General features: G+C 43.8%; 1 protein-coding gene across 3 annotated transcripts in view; it reads left to right on the top strand.

Annotated features, from left to right (window-relative positions):
* bcas3 (BCAS3 microtubule associated cell migration factor) overlaps positions 1-21,530 on the top strand; it is a 358,243-nt gene that overhangs the window by 79,005 nt on the left and 257,708 nt on the right. For all 3 annotated transcript variants that reach the window (XM_069166518.1, XM_069166517.1, XM_069166519.1), the window contains exons 14-15: positions 4,920-5,053; positions 11,725-12,055. In XM_069166518.1, coding sequence (XP_069022619.1) covers positions 4,920-5,053; positions 11,725-12,055 — 465 coding nt within the window. The remainder of the gene's footprint in view (positions 1-4,919; positions 5,054-11,724; positions 12,056-21,530) is intronic.

Raw genomic sequence — 21,530 nt, 5'->3', positions numbered from 1 at the left:
TTGACCATGTTCACACACAAAACATGTTGGGATGTTGGTGGTTCGGCCATGAGGCTATCTTTTATCGCTACGTAGAACCCTGTAGATAACCTATTACACGTTCATTGGTATGAGAATATCTGTCTGTGACGCCGTGAAGACACAGAGGCCTCAAGATGCTGAACAACCTGTCAGGTACTTTGAAAATCTGTAAGTTTACTGAGGAGAGCTGCTGATGTTTGAAAGGCAACTGGTGATCACACCAACTTTTCCTGGCCTCATCTTTGAAAGCCTAATCACTTTAATTTTAGCGCCTACAGAAGTGTTTGTCAGGAAACCAACAGGAAGTTTATAGTAAGGTTATTTTTTGGTGAGTAAGCTTCACCGATTCGACTACAGAATATTTCACAAGTTTATTCTTCAACCTCACCAGATAACTTGACATATTAAGTCATAATCGTACAAGTCTAGTCTCTCACCACTTAGACTTTATTTTCATGTTTGGTCTTTGTTGCTTTTGATTTGGATTATAAGTAAGTACATTTACATTTCATAAAAAGTCTGGGGAAGAAACACAAACTGGTTAACAGACGAGAAACAACAAAGTAAAATCATGGTCAAACGGTCTGCTGTAGTCTGCAGACCAACGTCCATTCATTGAGGTACTGGTACAACTTCTGCTTGTGTCCATTTTCATTTTTTTACCTCCAAGACAATCAAATCAGACTAAACTGTTGCCTTGTTTTTAAAATTTTAAAAAAAAAAGTGTGTCCGTCAGGCTTTTGCCCGGAAAAGATTTAGACTAAATAACACCAAAGCTTTTAATCAGAAACTGAGAAGCTTCTAACAAACTGGAATATATGCCTTTTACATTGTCAGCTGGAGTTTCAGTTGATAGACTGCACCCTCTTGGCTGTATTAGAGGTTGTTGACTTTGGCTTTGTAGCTTGTGACTAACGCTGTTTCTTCCCAGCAGAAATAAAACTGCTCGTATATTAATGTGGTGGTGAGAATTTTAGTAGGACCCTCCCTCCTTCAATTATCACGCTGGCTAGTCTCTTATTTTGCTCTGGTTAAGAGGAGAACACACACCTATTCATCTATCTATTATGTAACTGTCATAAGACAAAACACTCCGCGACGGAAAGTCCTCCACATTTTTCTTCTGAATGCAACAGATTAAATTGTTCCAGTTTTGAGACGGGCAGCAGAGGGTTGATGATCGGACTGAAGTCCATCACGTGTGGAAGTACAGACAGAAACACATTTATGTCCCGTCCGTCCCCCGACATGAAGACAAAGCCTCGTCTTATGATGGATAGTCTTTCATTTGTGCGTTGGGCTCATTTGCTCTGAAGTTTATGCGTCCTAAAGCTATCTGAATCCTCCACGTCCTCCATCTTGTAAGCTTTATGCCTTCCACATGGTTTTAATTTGAGATTTTCCTGATTTTCAAAGCTTTTTTTTGAGCCTAGTGTTGTTAATTAAAAAGTGGACGAGGTTTGTTGTGGCCTTCCGTGTTGCCAAGTAGGGAAATCACCGCCTTCCTTCTTGCTCTTTCCATTTCTCTTTGCCGTTTTCCCTCTCGCTCTCTCTCCCACCCTCTCGTCCCATCTGCCTTCGTCAAGAATAAAGCTAGCCCGACCACTTTGTAAATGAAACATCCTCCCACCATTAATGGGATTTAGCAGATGTTTTGTGTTTGGATGGTCAGAGATGGGACAGTAAAGCCCGCAGCAAAACAAAACAAAAGATTTTTGGGGGGGAAAAAAACAAAAACGAGAAAGCAAAGGCAGATATTTATGGAAATGATTATATCACTTCCCTCATGTCCCATACGGACATATGTCTCGCACACATGGCAAATTAGAGGTCATCCCTTCCAGTTTAGTGCAAGTCTAAGTGCGTGTGCCAGCGATCTTGGTACTAAAACATCGTAAATAACACTGTAACCCCTGGGACAAGGTGTTATAAATAGGACGTGTCAAACCCTGCTCCAGCCAGCCTCTGGTTTCCCCGAAACCCTCTCTTTTCACCCGCCGAGCGGCTCAGCTACTTTTTAATTTGGCCTTCCCGCGGGCTAACCGACTGACGCCTCTCGGCGAGGGCCTCTGTATTTCAACAAGGCCACAAAAGCCCCAATCCTCGGGCACTCGCACTCACAAAGCTGTCCAGCCTTTCTGAGCTGTTACTTTTTTGGAGCCCAGACTCCACCATCAGCAGAAGAGAAACGCCGGCCTCGGCCAGAACGCAGCGGCCAACTCTCATCTGTCAGAAACCCAGGGGCCAGACTCTCCAGCCGCCGGGTGGGCAGGGCCCGACCGAGACAGAGAGCGGAGGAAGAACGAAAGAAAGAGTGGAGAGTGGGGGAGAGAGGCTTTGAGAGCGAGAGGAAGCTCCCAGATAAACAGACCGCAGCGCCTCAACTCCTAATCACCCTGCGCTTCCGTTTCCAGACTCTATAATTAGAAGGGCCCCGTCCCTTTTTTCTCTGTATTCCCAGTTGACGCAAATGCTTCTTGTGGCTTGGCACCTCGTTTGGGGCGTGGGTTTTCAAGAGTTTACAGGCCCTGGGCCTGAGCTCTCTGGCTTTCTGGTCGCTCTGATACAGTATGAATAGCTAACCACTGTCTTAATGCACACTTCACTTGGCTTCTCCTCGGCTCTCTTCCCTCCACCTCTGATAATCTGCATGACCCCATCGCTCATCCACTCGGTACCTCCCTCATCCCACCTCTTCATCATCTTTGAATAAAACTGTGCTTCACTCAAACACGAGTGTTAAAAAAAAAGAAACCTTTCAACTCTGAATGAATGTGCAAAAATTTTGTAGCATACTTGGCTTCTTTTTCCAGAGGAGGAGTGTTTTCCATCTCCCTCGCACGTGTTGCTGAATCCTTTTAATCTCGTGCCATTCCAGCCTCCTCTTTTCACATTTGACATGCCACCCAATAAAGCGCGGCCACTAATTAGAACCTACTGCAGCCTCGGCTGAAAGGACTCCGAGGGGAAAAACTCAGTGGAAAATGACTAATTACTTTAATATAATTTATGTCTGCGAGTCGTCAGAAGGACGGAGGTTTGGACATTTTTTACACTTCGTATCAGCGATATGTGAGCGACTTCCCGATCTCTGGTTTGTTTGGAGCGTCTCTGAGGACGGGTTTGGGGTTGTGTTTGAAGAGCAGCGCAGCCTTTTTCCGAGCCGAGCCAGTTTAGATCTGGGTTTGTTCTGGTGTGGTTTGTTGAGCATGTTGTTTATGGTGAGGGCCTATACTTTCTGCAGTTTGACGAGCTTCAAATAAAACCGGACCAAATGAATGGGCCTGTCAGTGTTGGTTACACTTGTGCTGAGCTGTGGTTCACTTATTCAGTGGATCTTGATGTGCATACACGCCCATAGCCGTGCACTGATGTATGGATACGTAGATTCTATGTTGTACAGACACTCATCATCTTGTCTGTGCTTGAAGAAGCACACGACTGGAGCCCCACTTTTAACCAGACCAAGCCATCATGCGAGGGAAAGCTGCATTTTATGACAGCGACAAACGATAGCTGGCTTTGTTTTAATGAGCTGGTTTGTTTGTTTTAAAGGAACAGTAATTCTGTCATGCTGTCTCACATGTGTCCTGCACAGTTGGTCGTGTTGGCTGCCTGCTGGTGAGCTGCTGGAGGGAAATACACTCTAAATATTTAGCTTGGCTCGACTTTGTATCAGTTTACCGATGTACCAGTGGCAACGCTGCTCGGCTAGTTTAGAGTATTTAAACTGTAACATCAAATTATAGTTTTTTTATGAGTTGTCTGAACTGGGAACTTCAATATATATGTTTAGGAATTATCACTTAAAATGTTGTAATCAATACCTAAATACTAAATGAAATATTTTCGAAGTGATGTTGTTCAGTGAGTCACTTCTCAAATGATTGGATGACATGTCGGGTTGGACAAGACTGATGGAAGTCCATGTACAGAAGTTGAATAGTGTTGTTGGCACTTTTTTATACAATTTGCAGTAAATGTCAAATTTAAAGCAGAAATCGTTTAATGGGATTTAAGTCAGTGATCGAGTGGGTCACTTGTAGTAAGCGAGCGGAAATGACAGTGGCGCCAGTGGTGCAAAACACAACAACAAAAACAAGCAGTCCTGAGTGTAAAACAAAAAAAAATACAACAAGAACAAGAACTCGCAGTCCTGAAGGACTGTAAGTACATCTTTTAGTTTTTTGTGTTTTGCACTTCAGGACTTCTCATTTTGGTGGTTGTGTTTTCTTTTTCTTTTTGTGATTTGCACATCAGGAGTGGAGGTTTTTGGCGAGTTTTTGTATTTTCTTTCTTTCTGTATGTTTTGCACTTCAGGACTGCTTGTTTTTGTTGTTGTGTTTTGCACCTCGATGCCACCGTAGATAATCCCCCAACATTTTTCTCCCTATAACAAGTCAAGCACCAAAAACACACATTTCCCACAGTGCAGTTGAAGAGCATCTCTGCCAGTGTCTTTCATATTGAACTCACACAGTTTACTGCAAAGAGTTCCCATTAAACATTTGTTGCTTCCATGACAAATTTAACATAATCCTGATGATGTCATGAAGGCTACTTCTTCTGAGTGTATCCGTAGTTCTTGAGCTTCATGTTTCACAGGTACCCACAGCAAAATATATAATGCAACAGTTATAAAGACAGTAACACTATGATGGGATACCAATGTGTGGAGGAGTCTTAGTGTTGAAGCACACAGTTGGTGCAGAACATGTCAGCATCACATCCAAACAGAAGCATGTGATAAATACAGCTGTCGTGGGAAAAAAACATGACACATAAAACACTCAGAATTTATAGCACAACAACATGGAGGATCATTACACAGCTACTGTTGTTGGTAAGTGGTTTATTGGATGCTGTGGGAGTGACTCCTGTCTGTGTGTTCATCGCAGGAATGCTGCTGGTGACCGCCGACACGCTGGGCCACGATTTCCACGTCTTCCAGGTCCTCACCCACCCATGGGCGTCCTCGCAGAGCGCCGTCCACCATCTCTACACGCTGCATCGAGGGGAGACCGAGGCCAAGGTCCGACACACAAACACTCCGCCACACACGGCAGTCATCTGAACTCTGATGAGAGTTCAGGAAACACTCTGAACTTTTATCCAAATCAGTTGTTATTGTAAATTCTGTGATTCGACTATAATATGTTGTCAGATCAGCTGCTGCATCCTATCAGACTAAAATCTAAAAAACAACAAGATCTTGGTTGGACAAAATGTTGAAGTATTAAAGACTAAAGGTCCATTACTCTGTATTACAAGACTTCATTCAGTGCAAAAACTGTAGGTCCATCTGAAAATAATCCCTCATTCATTAGAAAAGAAGATTCAAAAATACCTGTTTTTGGGGGCGTGTCTGTTTGATTGACAGGCCTGTGGTGCAGTCAGGTTACATCTATCGGTGGGCGGGACGTAGTATCGTCATGGTTTCCAATCAGATCGGTCAGATCCACCGCTGGCTCCTCCCCCAGCTCATCCAAATATGGTCACTTCCTGCTCCAAACCGCTCCGAACTAGTAAAGATGGTGACGGACAGAATCTGAACTGGAGGATTCATAACGTTCACAAACCAACGATGACATCACTGATGGTTGATGATTGGTCCCGACCGTCTTGAATTCTCATGTGTAGCAAACGTGATAAATGGAGGGCTTCTTTTATTTTACATGGCACTTCTCAGCTCTTCCACTTTTTCTCTTTCCAAATTGAAGTATAAACTTTGAAGAGGACGTAAAAAAAAAAGCTGTTGTTATGAAAGTCGTAAAAATGGTGGCTCTGTTTGTTTGCCCTTTTAAAGTAGTTTTAGATGTTCTCACATAACTGTGGGCTCTGAAAGCTGCCTGCTGACACAGAGCCGTCCAGCACAAGTACTTACACTCATTGGAACATTTTAGCTGTAACGCTTCAATTTTCCTGGAATCAATATTCTGCCCCAAACCAACATGTGGCTGCTCTTAAGATCCTGTGTGCAGGTACATAGATGATTCACAGAAACGTTCCACTCTCAGCAGAGAAATGTGACAACTGACGTCTAGTGTCGAAATCTCAACACATTGAAGGGAAGTAACGTGAGTGGAGGTACCCCACTGCAACAAAACATCAGTATGACTTATGTTTTTATTACATTTTGGACAAGCAAACTCTTAAATGAATTAGATGGTGAGTTGCACAAAGATTTGTTTGTTTTGTCTTTTGGAAATGGCCTCGGAGTAAAAATTATATTTAACATTTGATCTCTTTTTGTACATATTTAAAGCTTGAATAGTACCATTGTTTATTTAGCCAATAATACACAAGGGCCTCGGTCCTGACCGCATCACTGTCGTAAACAATAATGACGTTAAAACACACCCTCGGGTGTAATATTGCTATTATACAACAAGTTACCAACAAAATGGAATATCTAATATTATGTAATAATGGCATATTGTGGGGCGATTCACTCTCAAAATATGTACGCATGGGGTATGGCTAACAACTGGAAAACTATCAGTTACATCAGTGGACTCTCATGTGACGTGTTTAATGTGTGTGACTCCAGGAAGTAGTCGGACCCTTAGCAACCACCTAGCAACAGAGAGGATTTCTAGTCTCCAACTGAATAAATACAGAACATAGAAACACTAAACTACTCAGCTAGCTCAGTCTGGTTGGAACAAAGATATCTGATGAACAAAGATATCTGGTGAACAAAGATATGTGGTGAACAAAGATATCCATGGACTCATGTGTTTTTAACATTTTAGCTCTGTGTAATGTGTTCAAACCAAACCGGTCCAGCTAGCCGCCGCTAGGACTGTAAGTGTTGTTACGGTATAACAAGTGTAGCCATTTGAAAATTACACTTTCTAAGACAGAAACAATTTACTTTTTACTATTAATTCTGTTCAATATTTTTTCACTGGGGCATATTTCGTAACATGTGCGTTGCTATAATTTGTTTCCCTTTCCTTTTTAACACATATACACACTATGTTCTGTACACTTCAGTATATTTAGTTTGTGGAGTGGTTATATCACTTGATCCAGTAGAGATGGACATACAAAGCCTCAGCAGATCGGGCCTGCAGGCGTTTCATGTGGGGTGTCAGGGAACATCTGAACAGGAAGGTTGTGGCTGCTGAGATTTACTTGAGAAACACTTGATGCCCTTCGTTCAACATGGAGAGCTAAAGTCAGTAATATACTTACATTATTACTATCACAGCATTGGTTATATTGATTATTTTTGTAATGAAAGAGCATCTCAATGGTTAAAAGTAAGATTCTTTAAATAAACACTTCATACCAGCGTAATTAGACCTGTCAAATTCGATTCTGAAGGTTATACTCATTGTACAATCTTGATTAATCCTCCATTTAAAGTGACATATAAAATATCTGCCTTTGCTCCAGTGGTCATGTAGTGAAAGCTGATCTGTGTGTTTCCCAGTGGTAGCGGTCCAAACTCCTAAAGGCAGAACAGGTGCCCACATAAAACATAATACATCTTAATTCTATTGAAGATGAGGCTGACTGTGATGAACTGAGAGGACATTTTCATTGAAGTGATTAAATAAAACAAAATCACTTCTTAAAAAAAGTTTGTTCTCATTGATGACATGCACAGATGTTGCAGTGTACGTTGGAAGTTATTACACAACAAAACTACTTCAGGCCTTGTTCAGTTCATGATTATTGACTGGGAGAACACACACACACACACACACACACACACACACACACACACACACACACACACACACACACACACACACACACACACACACACACACACACTCACTCACTCACAGCCTGCCTGTAGTTAATGGATGACCAACCGGCAGGTCCGCTGACCGGCTGCACACTGAGCCTGCTTTGATCCAACCCGTTGTAAACACTGAATACCGGCCCCGGCCTAGTGCTTGGGCCAGGGGTTATCAACACACGCCTCTCTCACACACACACACACACACACACACACACACACACACACACACACACACACACACACACACACACACACACACACACACACACACTCAGAAACACACTGGAGAGTGATAAAGTCTTCCGTTAGGTGGGTGGAGAGACGCCTTATCTGTCTCCAGCGGCCAAACACGCGGCTGGCTGTCAGTGACCCGAGGCCAGGTAAACAGACCTGCAGCTGATAACAGCTGGAAGGGGCTGACAAGGCGGACCACTTTCACTGCTAAACTTTACAGTCCTCCACCATCAGCTGGGATTCAGGTGATACTGTTCTGAGTTCATGAAGATTCTGTTGGTGCAGAACTGACCGGGTTGCCCTTTCTGTAGGAACCTGGTTTCTTCATTCTTTGTGTACACAACAAACCCACTTTTAATAATGTGGTAGTTGATGACAGAAAACTGGCTTTGTAATCAGCTTTTTATAAGTATGAGTGTACTGGACAAAGTAATGTTGACAGCCCAGTGGCATGATGGAAAAAACAGATAATTTCACATAGTGAGCCTGTTGCTTCACTGCTGCCTCAAATCATCAGGAAGCTGCAGTTTACATCACACGGATACAGTACTTGAAGTAATTACGTTTTGTTTCCAAAGTAACATTATGGCTGACTTGGTATGGCAATGAACCCAAACTCTGTTATCACCTTCCTTATGTGCTGTTGGTGCGTCGCATGCGGCCAAAACAACTCTGACCCACCAAGACGTGGACTAGCAGCAGATCCTTTAAGCCCCATCAGTATCACGGTATCACGGCAAAGCGTGAAATAGACACGCCCATCCAGTACAGCAAAATGTGAGATAGACACGCATTGGCCTATCTAGGCGTGACAATGTCACATTTTGTAAACATGAAACTTATCACGTAGCACTAATCAGAGACTACCATGCGGGAGACAGAGGTTCAAATCCAGGACTTGAAACCCCAATCATGTTGTTTCTCCTAAACCTAACCATTTTTTTGGTCACAAACCCCGATAATGTGGTGATTCTCATGGCTGTATGCATGCAGTACGTTTTGTTTTCGTCCACTCCAGGAAAACGTGAAACTGTCTAGAAAGGCCGAAGCATGCCAATCTCACATTTTGCTGTAGTGGACGTGCGTGTTTCTTTGACGCTTTGCGGTGATACCGGGTTTGTATCAGCTGAGCTACAGCCCATCATGCAACAATCTGTTCCTACTTTATAATCAGCATTGTTTGCTTCATCTGTGAGGCGTCATAACATATTCTCTGAGCAAACTGAATGTGAACTGAACTGAACGAAGCGTTTCTCATTGAATTTGAAAGTGTGTGTATGGTCGCGTCTTCCCGCAGTTATAGATCCAAACTGTCAGTTTAAAGCCGTTTAAAGTTTACATCTCTGCTCACCGCCAGCAGTGCTGCTATTCTTCATTCTATTAGATCAAATGTTGGAAGTGAATAGATTTAAGTAATAATATTAGGAGACTTGTGACTGCGGTAATAGGTTTTTATTCAGTCTCATTCATTGTATCAAAGGTCTGTCTTGTGTTATTGATTCCCCCACCCCGTATGGGAGTTATGTTCGGCCTCTCTCATCGGTCTTCTCCCTTTGTCTATCTTTGTCACATTCCTGTCATTCCTCCAGAGTAGCTCTCAGGTGAGCAGAGCTTCTTAATCTCCCTAACCGGTGACACTGATTTAAAACAAAAGCATTAAACACGTCTCCCTGACTTCTGCCTGTCCCAGATGTGGTCAGGTGCTCTGTTGGAGGACGGAGAGCTCCGCCTCTCTGGAATGTGCTGCCTCCACATCAGCGCTCGCATGTGACTGCATACAGTTGCATTCCTGCTTTATAAGATAATATTTGACAACTGTTTGATATCTGCAGGGTTCTGACACTGTAAATGTATAATTACAGCCACCCCTCAGGTAATCCCCCACCTGATCAAAATGGGTTTGACAGTAGAATCCAGGCACCATTTTACAGTTGGAGCTCTGACAGGTCTATTACGACCAATCACGACACACACAAAGTCGTCCTTTCTCATCTGTGCGTCATCCCTGATCAGCCTCATCAGAGGTCAGGCCTCCTCTTTCACTCATCTTTGTGAAGTTAAGTAACCGTCTGGTATGCAGAGGATGCCCCATTAACTGTCATTGCTCCGGACAATTACCTGGTCTGACCTGGCAGGAGATTAGAAAGGCCTGCAGGTACGGAGCTGTCTCGGACCGGCTGATGAGGAGGCACACATTCTTCATCCTAACTTTCTCCTTCACCGTTCGCCTTCATGTTTTCCCGATCCAGCCCATTTTTCCAGCCTCTGATTTTTTTTTTTATAGCATGCTGGATGACGGATGCTGTTTCAGCACAAAATCCTCTCATCAGTCTGTCACCTCGCTGCTTTGTGTTTCTTCATTTTCCCTCTCCCACTCTCCTCTGCTTGTATTGTCTCTCGCAGCCTATCTGTCTGGTTTCCTGCATGTCTGACATGCTCGGGGAGATCCTATCTCCTCAAGTGTCTGCTCCCTGAGAGTCGGAGAACGAGAAGTAACAAACGGCGCCATCCGCTCTTTACTTCTGTTGTAGTCATTTATTTTACACCCAAACAAACAGTGTGACAGTGTCACCTTCTCCAGAAGCTCTTGTGTAATCTTTTCTCCCCGGTCGACATCGTGCACCTCACACACACATTTGTTTCTGTGCGTGAAAAACACTTCACCCCACTAGTGTTTGCTGGAGTCTGATGCAGTGTACTTTGACTGGGCTCATTTCTACAGTGAAGAAAATTATATAACATATAACACATCATCCAGTTACTTTGACTTGTGGACAGTATGGCAGTGAAGAAACCTCTTGTGATGAGTGTCCTTGCTGAATGTAAGAAGCTACCCACAGCTGGGAGAAAGGAGAACGTCATTAACTGACACATGCTACTTGCATAAAGACACAGTGGCTTCAGATGTTTTGTTTTTTACCAGGTTGTCTACAGAAACATCCTTTTGAAAACTGCATGCGTCATTCTCTTCCTCAATCCTTTTCACACCTGCATGCATGAACCCGGTCTCTAATCACTGTTTATCTTTTTCTTATGCTGTTTAACTCAAGGTCACAAGGTTTCCAGATAAAGATCGATCTCATACTTGAAGATCAACGTGTCTTTCTCAAAGCAGTCCTTAAGTGCAAATACATGTGCACGGTGTTAAAAAGCTTCTGACTCGTACTGTTCACCGTCTTCACATTCACTGTAATGAGATCAAATCGGCTGTTTTAAATCCAGCATCATCCAGCGAGTGATCGAAGGATGAAGCATGTTCAGAGCAGCTGGAGACAGAGACAGTGTTCACACACTACATGAAGTAAATCTCTTATCCAAAGAGAGAAGAATTCAGCAGTTCACGATGCGTCAAGTTCAAATTGTTTCTTGTTATGAAGTAATTATTAATCGTTTATTACCGATATATATTTTTTCATTTCTAATCCTTTTTGAGGTTTATAAAACTCATTTGATAAGTGATGCAGTGCAGCTCATTCTCATCACAGAGATTTATTAAACTGGTGAATTCCTAACGGAACCATCATTGTGGCATGTGTAGAACTTTGCTCAAAAACTGGAGCTCTACGACAGCCGTGTGGTCCTGTGGGTGGAACTGTACAGAAATAGAATAATCATTAACATCAGCCACACGTTAACACAGGCTTTTTTTTTGGACTGATTGCATCCTTCACCTGTTCTTCACTGTCTGCCCCGCTTCTGTGTGTCTCCAGGTCCAGGACATGTGTTTCAGCCAGGACAGTCGCTGGGTAGCCGTCAGCACCCTCCGGGGCACCACCCATGTATTTCCCATCAACCCCTATGGCGGTGCACCCTGTGCCCGCACACACATGTCCCCGCGGGTGGTCAACCGGATGTCTCGCTTCCAGAAGAGCGCCGGCCTGGAGGAGATCGAGCAGGAGCTGAACCGGGCCGCGGCGTTGGGAGGAGGAGCCGGAGGCATCGGAGGAGGGAGCTGCATCCTGGGTGGAGGAGGAGGCATCGGGGGCCGCTGCAGCCCCATACCTGGCCTGTCCAGCAGCCCCTCGGGGTCTCCGCTGCACGGTAAGCAGCCGGGAGGGAGGAGGAGGAACTGATGTTGTTTCGTACTCACATGTTCTCGCATCTTAGCAGCAAGTCAGGTTACACGAAGTTCAAAGGCTCAAATGAAAGAATGTGACCTGAAACCATTCAGTATAGAATCACATTCATTTATAATTACATATTCACACTCCTGGAACAGAAACTATTGTATTGTACTAAACTACTATAATTTACACACTGCGTCCTCTCTGCTCACCCTGTATGGTGGACAGTGGACCGGCCTCCACGTGGAGCTCACTCAACAGAAACACCGATGAGCCGCTGCTGAATGTTTACATTTTTTACATTTATACATTTATTTTGTACTGAAAATCTACCAAACCAGACCACTGGTACATGGTGAACTGGTTCTGGTTCAGTTTTGGAAGGGATGAACCGAACGCTGGTTGCTGAGACGGCCGTTTGTGTATTTCACCACCGCAGATTCTCTTCCTACCGGGAAGATGACGGGAAGTTCAGTTGGCTCCAATCTGTTAAAATAATAGTTACATTTTCTGTGTTGTTGACAAACCAATCAATTAATAATTCTCAATAATCTGCAGCTGATTCAATAAAATCCTCCTTGATCTGCAGGAACCATCCAGAGAATGTGCTGTAACACCAAACAAACACAAAACTAATGAGCCAACGTTTTACCAGGTTCTATGGTTACACAGTGTAATTTCAGGCTACAGATTGCTACAGTTCAGTGTGTGTGTGTGTGTGTGTGTGTGTGTGAGAGTGTGAGAGCGTGTGTGTGTGTGTGTGTGTGTGTGAGAGCGTGTGTGTGTGTGTGTGTGTGTGTGTGTGAGTGAGTGTGTGTGTGTGTGTGTGAGAGTGTGTGTGTGTGTGTGTGTGTGTGTGTGTGAGAGTGAGTGTGTGTGTGTGAGAGTGTGTGTGTGTGTGTGTGTGTGTGTGTGTGTGTGTGTGTGTGTGTGTGTGTGTGTGTGTGTGTGTGTGAGTGTGAGAGCGTGTGTGTGTGTGTGTGTGTGTGTGAGTGTGAGAGCGTGTGTGTGTGTGTGTGTGTGTGTGTGTGAGTGTGTGTGTGTGTGTGTGTGTGTGTGTGACCGGTGATCCCAGTTGCTCTTTTCCAGGGATTCTGGAACAACCTTGTCTCTCTTGTTTGTCGAACACCACTGCAGGCCTCTCACTGTGTGTGTACTGAGCTGACACAGATACACTGATAAAGACACACTTTGTGTCAGCTGCACCGTTTGACCCCGGAGGTGTTAGTCACAGTAAAATATCACAGTTCTTATTAATCCTGGGCTTCCAGGAATAAGCCTGAGCTTGGATAGGTGCAGTGCAGCCAGACGCCGGCCGACAACCAGACAAACACTTCAGAGAAGCGAGTGACGGGGAACTGAATAAAGTCGCGTGTATTTTACAGCTTCTTCCATACGCTTGTTTGAGATGGTTTTCAGCTCGCTGCCTTTAAAAATGCTGCAGCAGGACGAGAGTGTGTGACATAACATTTGTCAGGATCAGTAACCTGACTGCACCACAGGCCTGTCAATCAAACAGACACGCCCCCAAAAACAGGTCTTCTTGAATCTTCTTTTCTAATGAATGAGGGATTATTTTCAGATGGACCTCCAGAAAACTAATAAGAAGGAGTGACTTTAGCTAACAACACCGAGATAACTGATGGACACATTTTATTCACTTTGGATTTGATGAGAGAAGTTGAATGGGAGTCTATGGAGCCGGAGGCTTTTTGGAGCCGACCTCTAGTGGCACTCGCTGGTATTGCAGCTGAAGACACTTCTGGATCGTTGTTTTTGCTACTACCAATTTTACACAAAATAACCACATTATAAAAAAATACATTATAAAAAATAAAAGGGCACTTGCAGAGCACAGACCTCTGCCAAGGAATATAGCCAACTCTTCTATGATATGCAACCACTACACATGTCTGGATATATTCCCCAAACTATTAGCATGATGTCAAAATACACTTTTGCTGAGTTGAAGTCTCACATTTCAACACTTGTACCGGCTCGTGCTGGGATGATGTGCTTATCTCCCGAGTCAGTACTGAGACAATACTTTGATTTAATAGTGTTTCAGTTGCTAACTATTGTTGATATATGATTTATTTATTTTAGTTTTATATTTTTAATACTATATTCTCTAACGGGAAAGAATTCAGTCTTCCACAGACTGTGTATACCATCAGTCATCTTTCCAAAAACAATGTGCACCACATACCAGCCAGTCTGTCTGAGTTTATATCGTTGCTATAAACCCCCTCGTCTCTGTGTTGAGGCCAAAAATGTGCCACAGACCAAAGTAGAAGTCTTCTACCTGATAGATAAATGAAGTTGCACGAAGTACTTTCGTGAATAAGTTAAATGAATTACTGATATAATAAATTTTAAAGTATTGGTATGATGAAATTAATCAAAACAGAACTACAGGTGCTTTTAATCTGAAGTGTTGATGTAGTTGCTGTAGGACATGAAGCTTCCGGTCAACAAACAGTAAGACAACAAACAAACAAACAAACAAATAGACATACTGAAGACGTGACCTACCAGATGGAGGAACCAGATTCTGGTGTAATCTCAGTTCTGACTTCATCTGTTGTGTCTCTTTAGATCAGATGACCTGTCTCCTTCATATCTGCAGTTGTGTTGCAGCATTGTGGGCCGTCAGCAGGGCGGCTTTGAGTTTGCAGAAGTTTTGCATCAGTATGAGGTTATTCAATTTGCAAGATTAGAAAGAGACATTCTCCTCTGGTCACTTTACTGTCCATCTTTTACAATCTATTTTGACAGAATTACAATAATGTAATCATAATAAATATTAGAAATATAAATATTCTCAGTGTCCCTTAAACACCGTTCCGCTGAAGCTGATCTGTCAACGTTGCACCCTGCAAGCCGTCATATGGGCCCCAAGAGGTGACAGAAGATGCTGGGACGGGTTCAGGGTCAAGTTGTTATCTTCCTGCCCCAGAACTCACACTGCACCCCGAGGCGCACGCACACACACACACACACACACACACACACACACACACACACACACACACACACACACACACACACACACACACACACACACACACACACACACACACACACACAGCGGCGCCCTTGCTTCCTCTCTCTTTCCCGTCTTCCTCGTCTAGACCCAGACCCCTCTGTAACCCCGACACCAAAACACACACATTCCTCTACGCTGTGAAAAATAGGCCATCAAACATTAAAAGGACGCCTGACTCTGGAGAGTCACCGCTCCGCTGCAATGAGAGACGGAGAGGGACACAAACATCAAAGTGGGGTAGGAGGTGAAAGTGAGTGAGCAAAGTAATGAGGTGCAATTGAGAAAAATGAAAGAGAGATAGAGCAGGGGTGATGGGGGGGATAAAGGAGGAGAGGGGGCGGGGGGGGGGGGGGGTGACAGACACGAGGAGAGAAAGATAAGTTTGTAGTAGCAGCGCTGAAAGCCGCGGTCTCGGTGAACATAGTCGTAAATCACACTTTTGTTTCAAAGGAGAGCATTAGAGCCACCTGTCAACAATTAGTCCTCAGTGATACCTTACTGAGTGTGTGTGTGTGTGTGTGTGTGTGTGTGTGTGTGTGTGTGTGTGTGCGTGTGTGTGCGCGCGTGTGTGTGTGCGTGTGCGCTGTGTGTGTGTGTGTGTGTGTGTGTGTGTGCGTGTGCGTGTGCCATTTGAAGAAGATAAACTATCAGAAGCATGGATCATTCCTCGTGGTAAAATACGTAGAAGAGGTGCAGGTCACAGTCCTCCTCCGGAGAAAATTGAAGGTTTTCATAACTGTAATATGTTGCAGTTCATATTAAAGTCCACAGGAAATTGAAGTCAGGTTTCACACGGCTTTTATCAAGGTGTTAATCCTTTCCATACGGACGCCAGCTCACTTTCTGATAGGAAACACCGAGACCCTCGCTGTGTCAACGACGTGCTGCTCATGGTGTCATAACTTCATTTAAATCGTGGTGTCTGTGACTTTGTGCTCAACAGTTTGAATGAAAGTGTGATGCAGTCTGTTTGTGTTTGATCACATCAGACGTGACTCTGAATGCGCCTCCATCACGTTCCCCTCCGTGTACGAACCGGACCTTTTTCAAGCACGGCACCGTTTTATCCACACGCTTCCTCCTACGCTCGCCACCCGACACGTAATAAATACAAAAATCAGAAATGTAATCGTATTAAAGGAAAGTTGTGAAGAAAAGCAACATGCAGAGGGTTCAGTGGGACGTAAAGTAAGTGTAATATGTGACACTTGGATGAAATGTGCAAATGGATTTCCTTTGTTCATTTTAAAAGCTGAACTTGCAGTTTTTCAAGGACAAAGCAGACACGTGTACATACGTGTGTGTGTATGCTGATGACATACATACAGCATGCAGCATAATTCACACACACCCCGACAATACGTACAAAGACTTTATACAACAAAGCCAAACAAACAAATGATGAACAAAACCAAAAAAAGATTTCCAAGCTTTACCACCGCAGAATAAAGTCAGAGTGAAACCGTAAAGAAGTTTTGAAATGAGTTCATTTGGAAATAAGTTCAGTTGTTCCAGTCAGAAACTCCACAAACTCACTGATCTTCCGTCAGGACGAGAAGTCAACGAGCATCGCAGCAATCAACACTCACAACATTTGGAGACACACAATTTTTTTCCACAAGTTCATGTGATAGTGAAAAATATCAAAATGTTTAAATTGTTTTATCAGAACAGATTTCTGGATTTTATTAATATGACTCAAAAACTTCACTTATCATTTTTTGCTGTAAAGACCAAAATACCAATTAGTTCCAATTACACAACAAGCAGAGAAAAATATTCACAGTCTCGTCATTAGTGAGTGTTTAGATTTGTGAATGAAAGCTGTGTTGTTCGTTCTGATATCTGTGCTGCTGCTCAGCTCTGTCTGACAGGTGGCTGGAACATCTTACTCAGAATCTAAAGCAGTGAAATCATTTACGGCACATCGTGTTATGAAATAAGATGAAATCAGTCTTTTAGTGCATTTTCATGGTGCCATTAAAAAACTGTTCAGTTCAGCTCGGATTCGTACATCCACTGATAAATTAGACTAAACAAGTTCATGTTCGCCCTAAAAGTGTTTGGTATATTTAGATGGTGCAGAAGTAGCAGGTTATTATCAGTTCAAAGGTCACGCAGGTCTCCGTGTGTCTGTTATTTTGAGGATGAATTGGCTCCAGGGCATCCTGCCACATGTAAATTTAGACCTCCACCCCATCGCTGCCACCAGCGCTGATAAAAACTCCATCATTCGTGCAGTTGTCCCCGGATGCAAACGCACGGAGTCACGTTTGCTTTTGTATCTGCCTTCCGCCTGTTTGTGCGAGCCGGGTGTGAATTTTGGGCAGCGAAGGCGGTTCTGTGAGGCTGGCAGAGAGCTGCGGGGTGAGGCGGGCCGGGCCGGGCCGGGCCGGGCCGGGCTGGGCCAGGCCAGGCAGGGCCACCTAGCCACAACAGCTGCTCTGTGATTGTCGCCAGCGAGGACAGCGTTGATTTTTGGGAAGGAACTGTATAAAAGTACACATCCTCCTCAAAGCTGCCAGCCCAAGCCGCCGGCACACCTAAAAATAGAGGCTGCAATTGGCCGTCTTCTTGTCACTGTTACAATCTGGACGGCTATTTCTGTCTCTGTATACAGTAGCGTTTCTCTCCCTACGTTTTTTTTCTCCTCTGTGTGATCAACGTATTGTCATTTGAGGTGATGACCCATAATGTGAGCGGCCCATGCTGTAAAGTGCGGTTTGTCTGCGGCCCGACTCATACAAGGCCAAATTAGTAAGTGCAGATTCTGTGCGCAGGGCAGAGGTTACTGAGGCTATAGCAGGCATATGGCCGCCACCGTAGACCTTTTATTATTCAGATGTTTTTCAGATCCGACCGCAGCGCTGTATAATGCAACAGTGTGCAGAGCAGGCGGGGCTCGAGTGCTCCACAAGCAGTTTGATCATACTAATCTGAAACCCTCTTTGATTTTCTGTTTGTTCTGGCTTCACATTTCTTTGTGCTGTAGGTAGAGATGAAGGATTTTATCTACAGATCAGGTGTCACTTTTTCTTCCCTTCTGCATGAAATACTGTTAAATGTCTCCGCTTTCACCTTTTTTCTGCAACATTTGTGACAGTTATGACTTAGTGTCCATTTTCTCACATGCACGGCTGCCTTTTGTGTGTATACACAGAACTAGTAATACTTTCCCGACCATAAAACATCAACACGGGGCTATTAGTCAGTGCAACAGATTTGTTTCCTCACCGAGCAGAAGCCCGGTGGTCCGACGGCGGGACCATCTGGGCGCTGGCGCTGGTTCAGAGAGAGAGGGGGGGAGGCAGAAAACAAGGTGTGACGGGAAACTGTTAATTCACTTGTTGATAAAGGGACACTTCCTCTCCGCTATTAGAGGCTGACGGCTTGCTTATTTGGGTTTGGACTTTTGTTTTATCTCGCCCTCCCCCTCTGCCCCCTCCTCCCCCAGCGCTCCCCTTCGTCAGTCATCGTCCTGCGGTGAAAAACACCAACGCTCTGCAGAGGTCGATGCCAAGGAAACATTACCTCATAACTGCTGGTGTGTGACACGTATGTGCGCGGCCTCCCGCTGACCCTGGTCGGGACTCTGGAGTCGCTGAGTTAAACAGTCGCAGAGCACACGGAGGATGCAGAGAGCTTCACAGAGGGAGGATGGGTTTAACAGAGCAGGTTACCATGTTCCATGAACCAGGGAGATAGATGACTGCACCAGGTTTTAGTCATCACCGTGAGCTGTCTGCTTTGGCTCAGTGACCAGCCCGAGACTGAGCCAACCACATGTGCGCCCTTTTTTTTTCATCTCCACCTTTTTGTGTTGTCTTGCTGCTTCACGCCGGCTGGAGTCTCTCTGTGATTACAAACGTCCCCCTCTGTAGCCGAATCATGCTGAGCATGTATTTGTGTGTGTTTTCTGTCAAATCTTGGGGTTCTTCGGGAACAGCGGTTCTCCTCCAGCTTCATTTAGTAGCTGCTGTTGAGCTTTCACTCCTGTTTCGAGCTCTTTCTCTGCAGATGGAGTTTGTGAACTGTAGACGTTCATATTTCCTTCTTTTATTGGTCACTGTGACGACTCATTGTCCAAACTGACATCAACGGTGTGATACGATCAAAACTGACCATGAAGAGACGTTTTATGTCAACGAATACTGAACTATTTCAATAATCGATTTCGAATTTATATGAAGATTACTTTAGAAAATATAATACGACCTCATAGCATTCTTTTCCTACAGCAGCCAATCACAACCAGCCATGCTGTGGTCATGTATACGTTGTCCATGTCGGAGATGTATGTGTACACACACAAAGACACATGCCACACACCCCAACATGTAGCACAGACAGCAGCTTTACTTCCTCTTCTTCATCCTGGGACATTTGTAATGTGGTTTAGTGTCTCAGCTGGAAGCTTTAAAACAACAGGAGCAGGTGAGCGATTTGGGAAATATGAGGGAATATTAATGAACTACAAATTTGTCACTAAAATAACAGGAAAACTATTTATTTGTTATTGGGGTTAAAAGGGAAAGGTTGTCATTCCTCGGTGGTCCTCTGTGTGGCGCTGTGTGGTCAGGATTAGCAGCAGCAGTGAGGGAGGAGCAGAGAAGGCCGAGATCAGCGAGGAGAGGAAAGGACTTGTAAAGCTGGAGTTGTTGCTGTGAGGGTTTTGCCTTGACACAAATCTAACAACAGAGAAAGAGCGGGGTAATTTCTCCAGCTTTTTTTTTATTTATTTATTTTTTTTTTTTATGAATGGTCACTTCCTCCAGCTAAAACAACTTGCAGCCCTCCTCGGGAGTTTGTGTTTTTGAAAGAGGCAGTCTGAACACTTTCCTGCTGAAAGTAGAAACCTGTGAGCTTTAAGCCTCGTGTTTTTTTGATTGTGTTCAGGAGATGGTTGAGGAGACAGATATTTTCTTTACAAAATACAACTGCTTTGAAAGTTACTTTTTCTTTTCTCTTCTCTGAGCAGCATTTATTGTCATAATTCGTGTATTTTATTGAACACATAGAATCCAGCATCACATTGAAATCCTTTTGTAAATATCTCAACATTTTAACAGGCAAATTACTCGTCAGCGTGGAACAGGAAATGGCAAATAGCTTCCTAAAAGGAGCAGATGTTCCTTTAAAAGCATTTTTCCCTCAACCTGCCATGTAGTCAAGAGGATTAGGCTTTGTACATTACTCAGTACATTTGATTTAACAGTTGTGTGCCATCAAAGGTAAGCTAGTGTTAGCGGCTTGTGTTTGTTGCAGGCTCCGTCGGCAGGCTTCTCCCTGCGGTCGGCAGAGGAGCCAGAGCCCAGCTCGGCTTGAGTCAATAAACGGAGAGCTCAGTGCAAACCACACAGCAATCGAACAAGCTGTTTACCCTGAAAATTAGCCGTCCCCTGTACTTTTAAGGCTTTTAAAGCGACCAAAAATACACAGTGCGAGGAATATGTATCTTGGCCTGCGCACGGGCTCCACCAGAGACCTCTGTCCTTTTTATACGAACCCTAATAACTCAATCTCCACAACCACTAAACCCTCTTATCACCGGGTGCTCGCCGCTGCACTCATCATTATTTGATTTGCAAAATTGTAAGGTAGAGATAAAGAAATAAAGCTGGCTTGCCATTACACGCAGACGGCACTTGTGGCTTCCAGCTTATTGCCTACCATGTGAAGAGTGCACGTTCTGAAAAGCCAAAGCCTTCCATTGTCACAGAATCAATAGGTTTTAACATCCTGCTTTTATTCTGCAGCAGCATGTAAGTCTTCTTTACTGTGTTTTTGTTTGTTTGTTTATTTGTTTGTTTTTTCTCTGTTCAGTTTTTTTTTTTTTTTTCAGGGAACAGCAGGTCTGTTGGCAAATTACGGCGCTCATTCAGTCCCAGTGTTCAGTCTTCACTGAATAATATGTCAAATACATGAAAACACATTTATGTGGTGGCAGATAAATGATTGCGTATTTAAAAATAAACTTTTCTTGAATTAAGTAATTCTAATATTAAATCTAATCTTGTCGCAGAAATAAAATAACAAAAAAGCAAATTGTTGAAACTACTAATGGTTTAAGTGTAACGCTGCTTAAATAACCTCATATATTTTAATTTGTTCTAAATGAACAAATGAACCTGTTTAGAAACCTCGTCCTTGTTTGCTCTTAAATTCTCTGTTTACTCATGTGGAGTTTTAAGTGTTTTTGACGCGCTGTTTATTTAGACTGGGATGTCAAAACTGTGCCGGCTGCATCGGGATCAAAGCGGCCCGCTGCTTGTTCCCAGCTTTTCAAATAAGAGCTTCTGTCACAGCCCAACATGACTGCAGAGTCAATCAGTCAGCACGAGATCAAGGTCATTTTAAAATCCAATCAGATGCATATCTGCGAGCACGGCGTGTGGTGGATGTT

Source organism: Embiotoca jacksoni, unplaced genomic scaffold, assembly GCF_022577435.1.
Source record: "Embiotoca jacksoni isolate LCO1_2020_lvr unplaced genomic scaffold, fEmbJac1.0.p SCAF_39, whole genome shotgun sequence".
Classification (NCBI taxonomy): Eukaryota; Metazoa; Chordata; class Actinopteri; family Embiotocidae; genus Embiotoca; species Embiotoca jacksoni.
The sequence above is the reverse complement of the archived record's forward strand: the minus strand, read 5'-3'. Positions and strand labels throughout refer to the sequence as shown.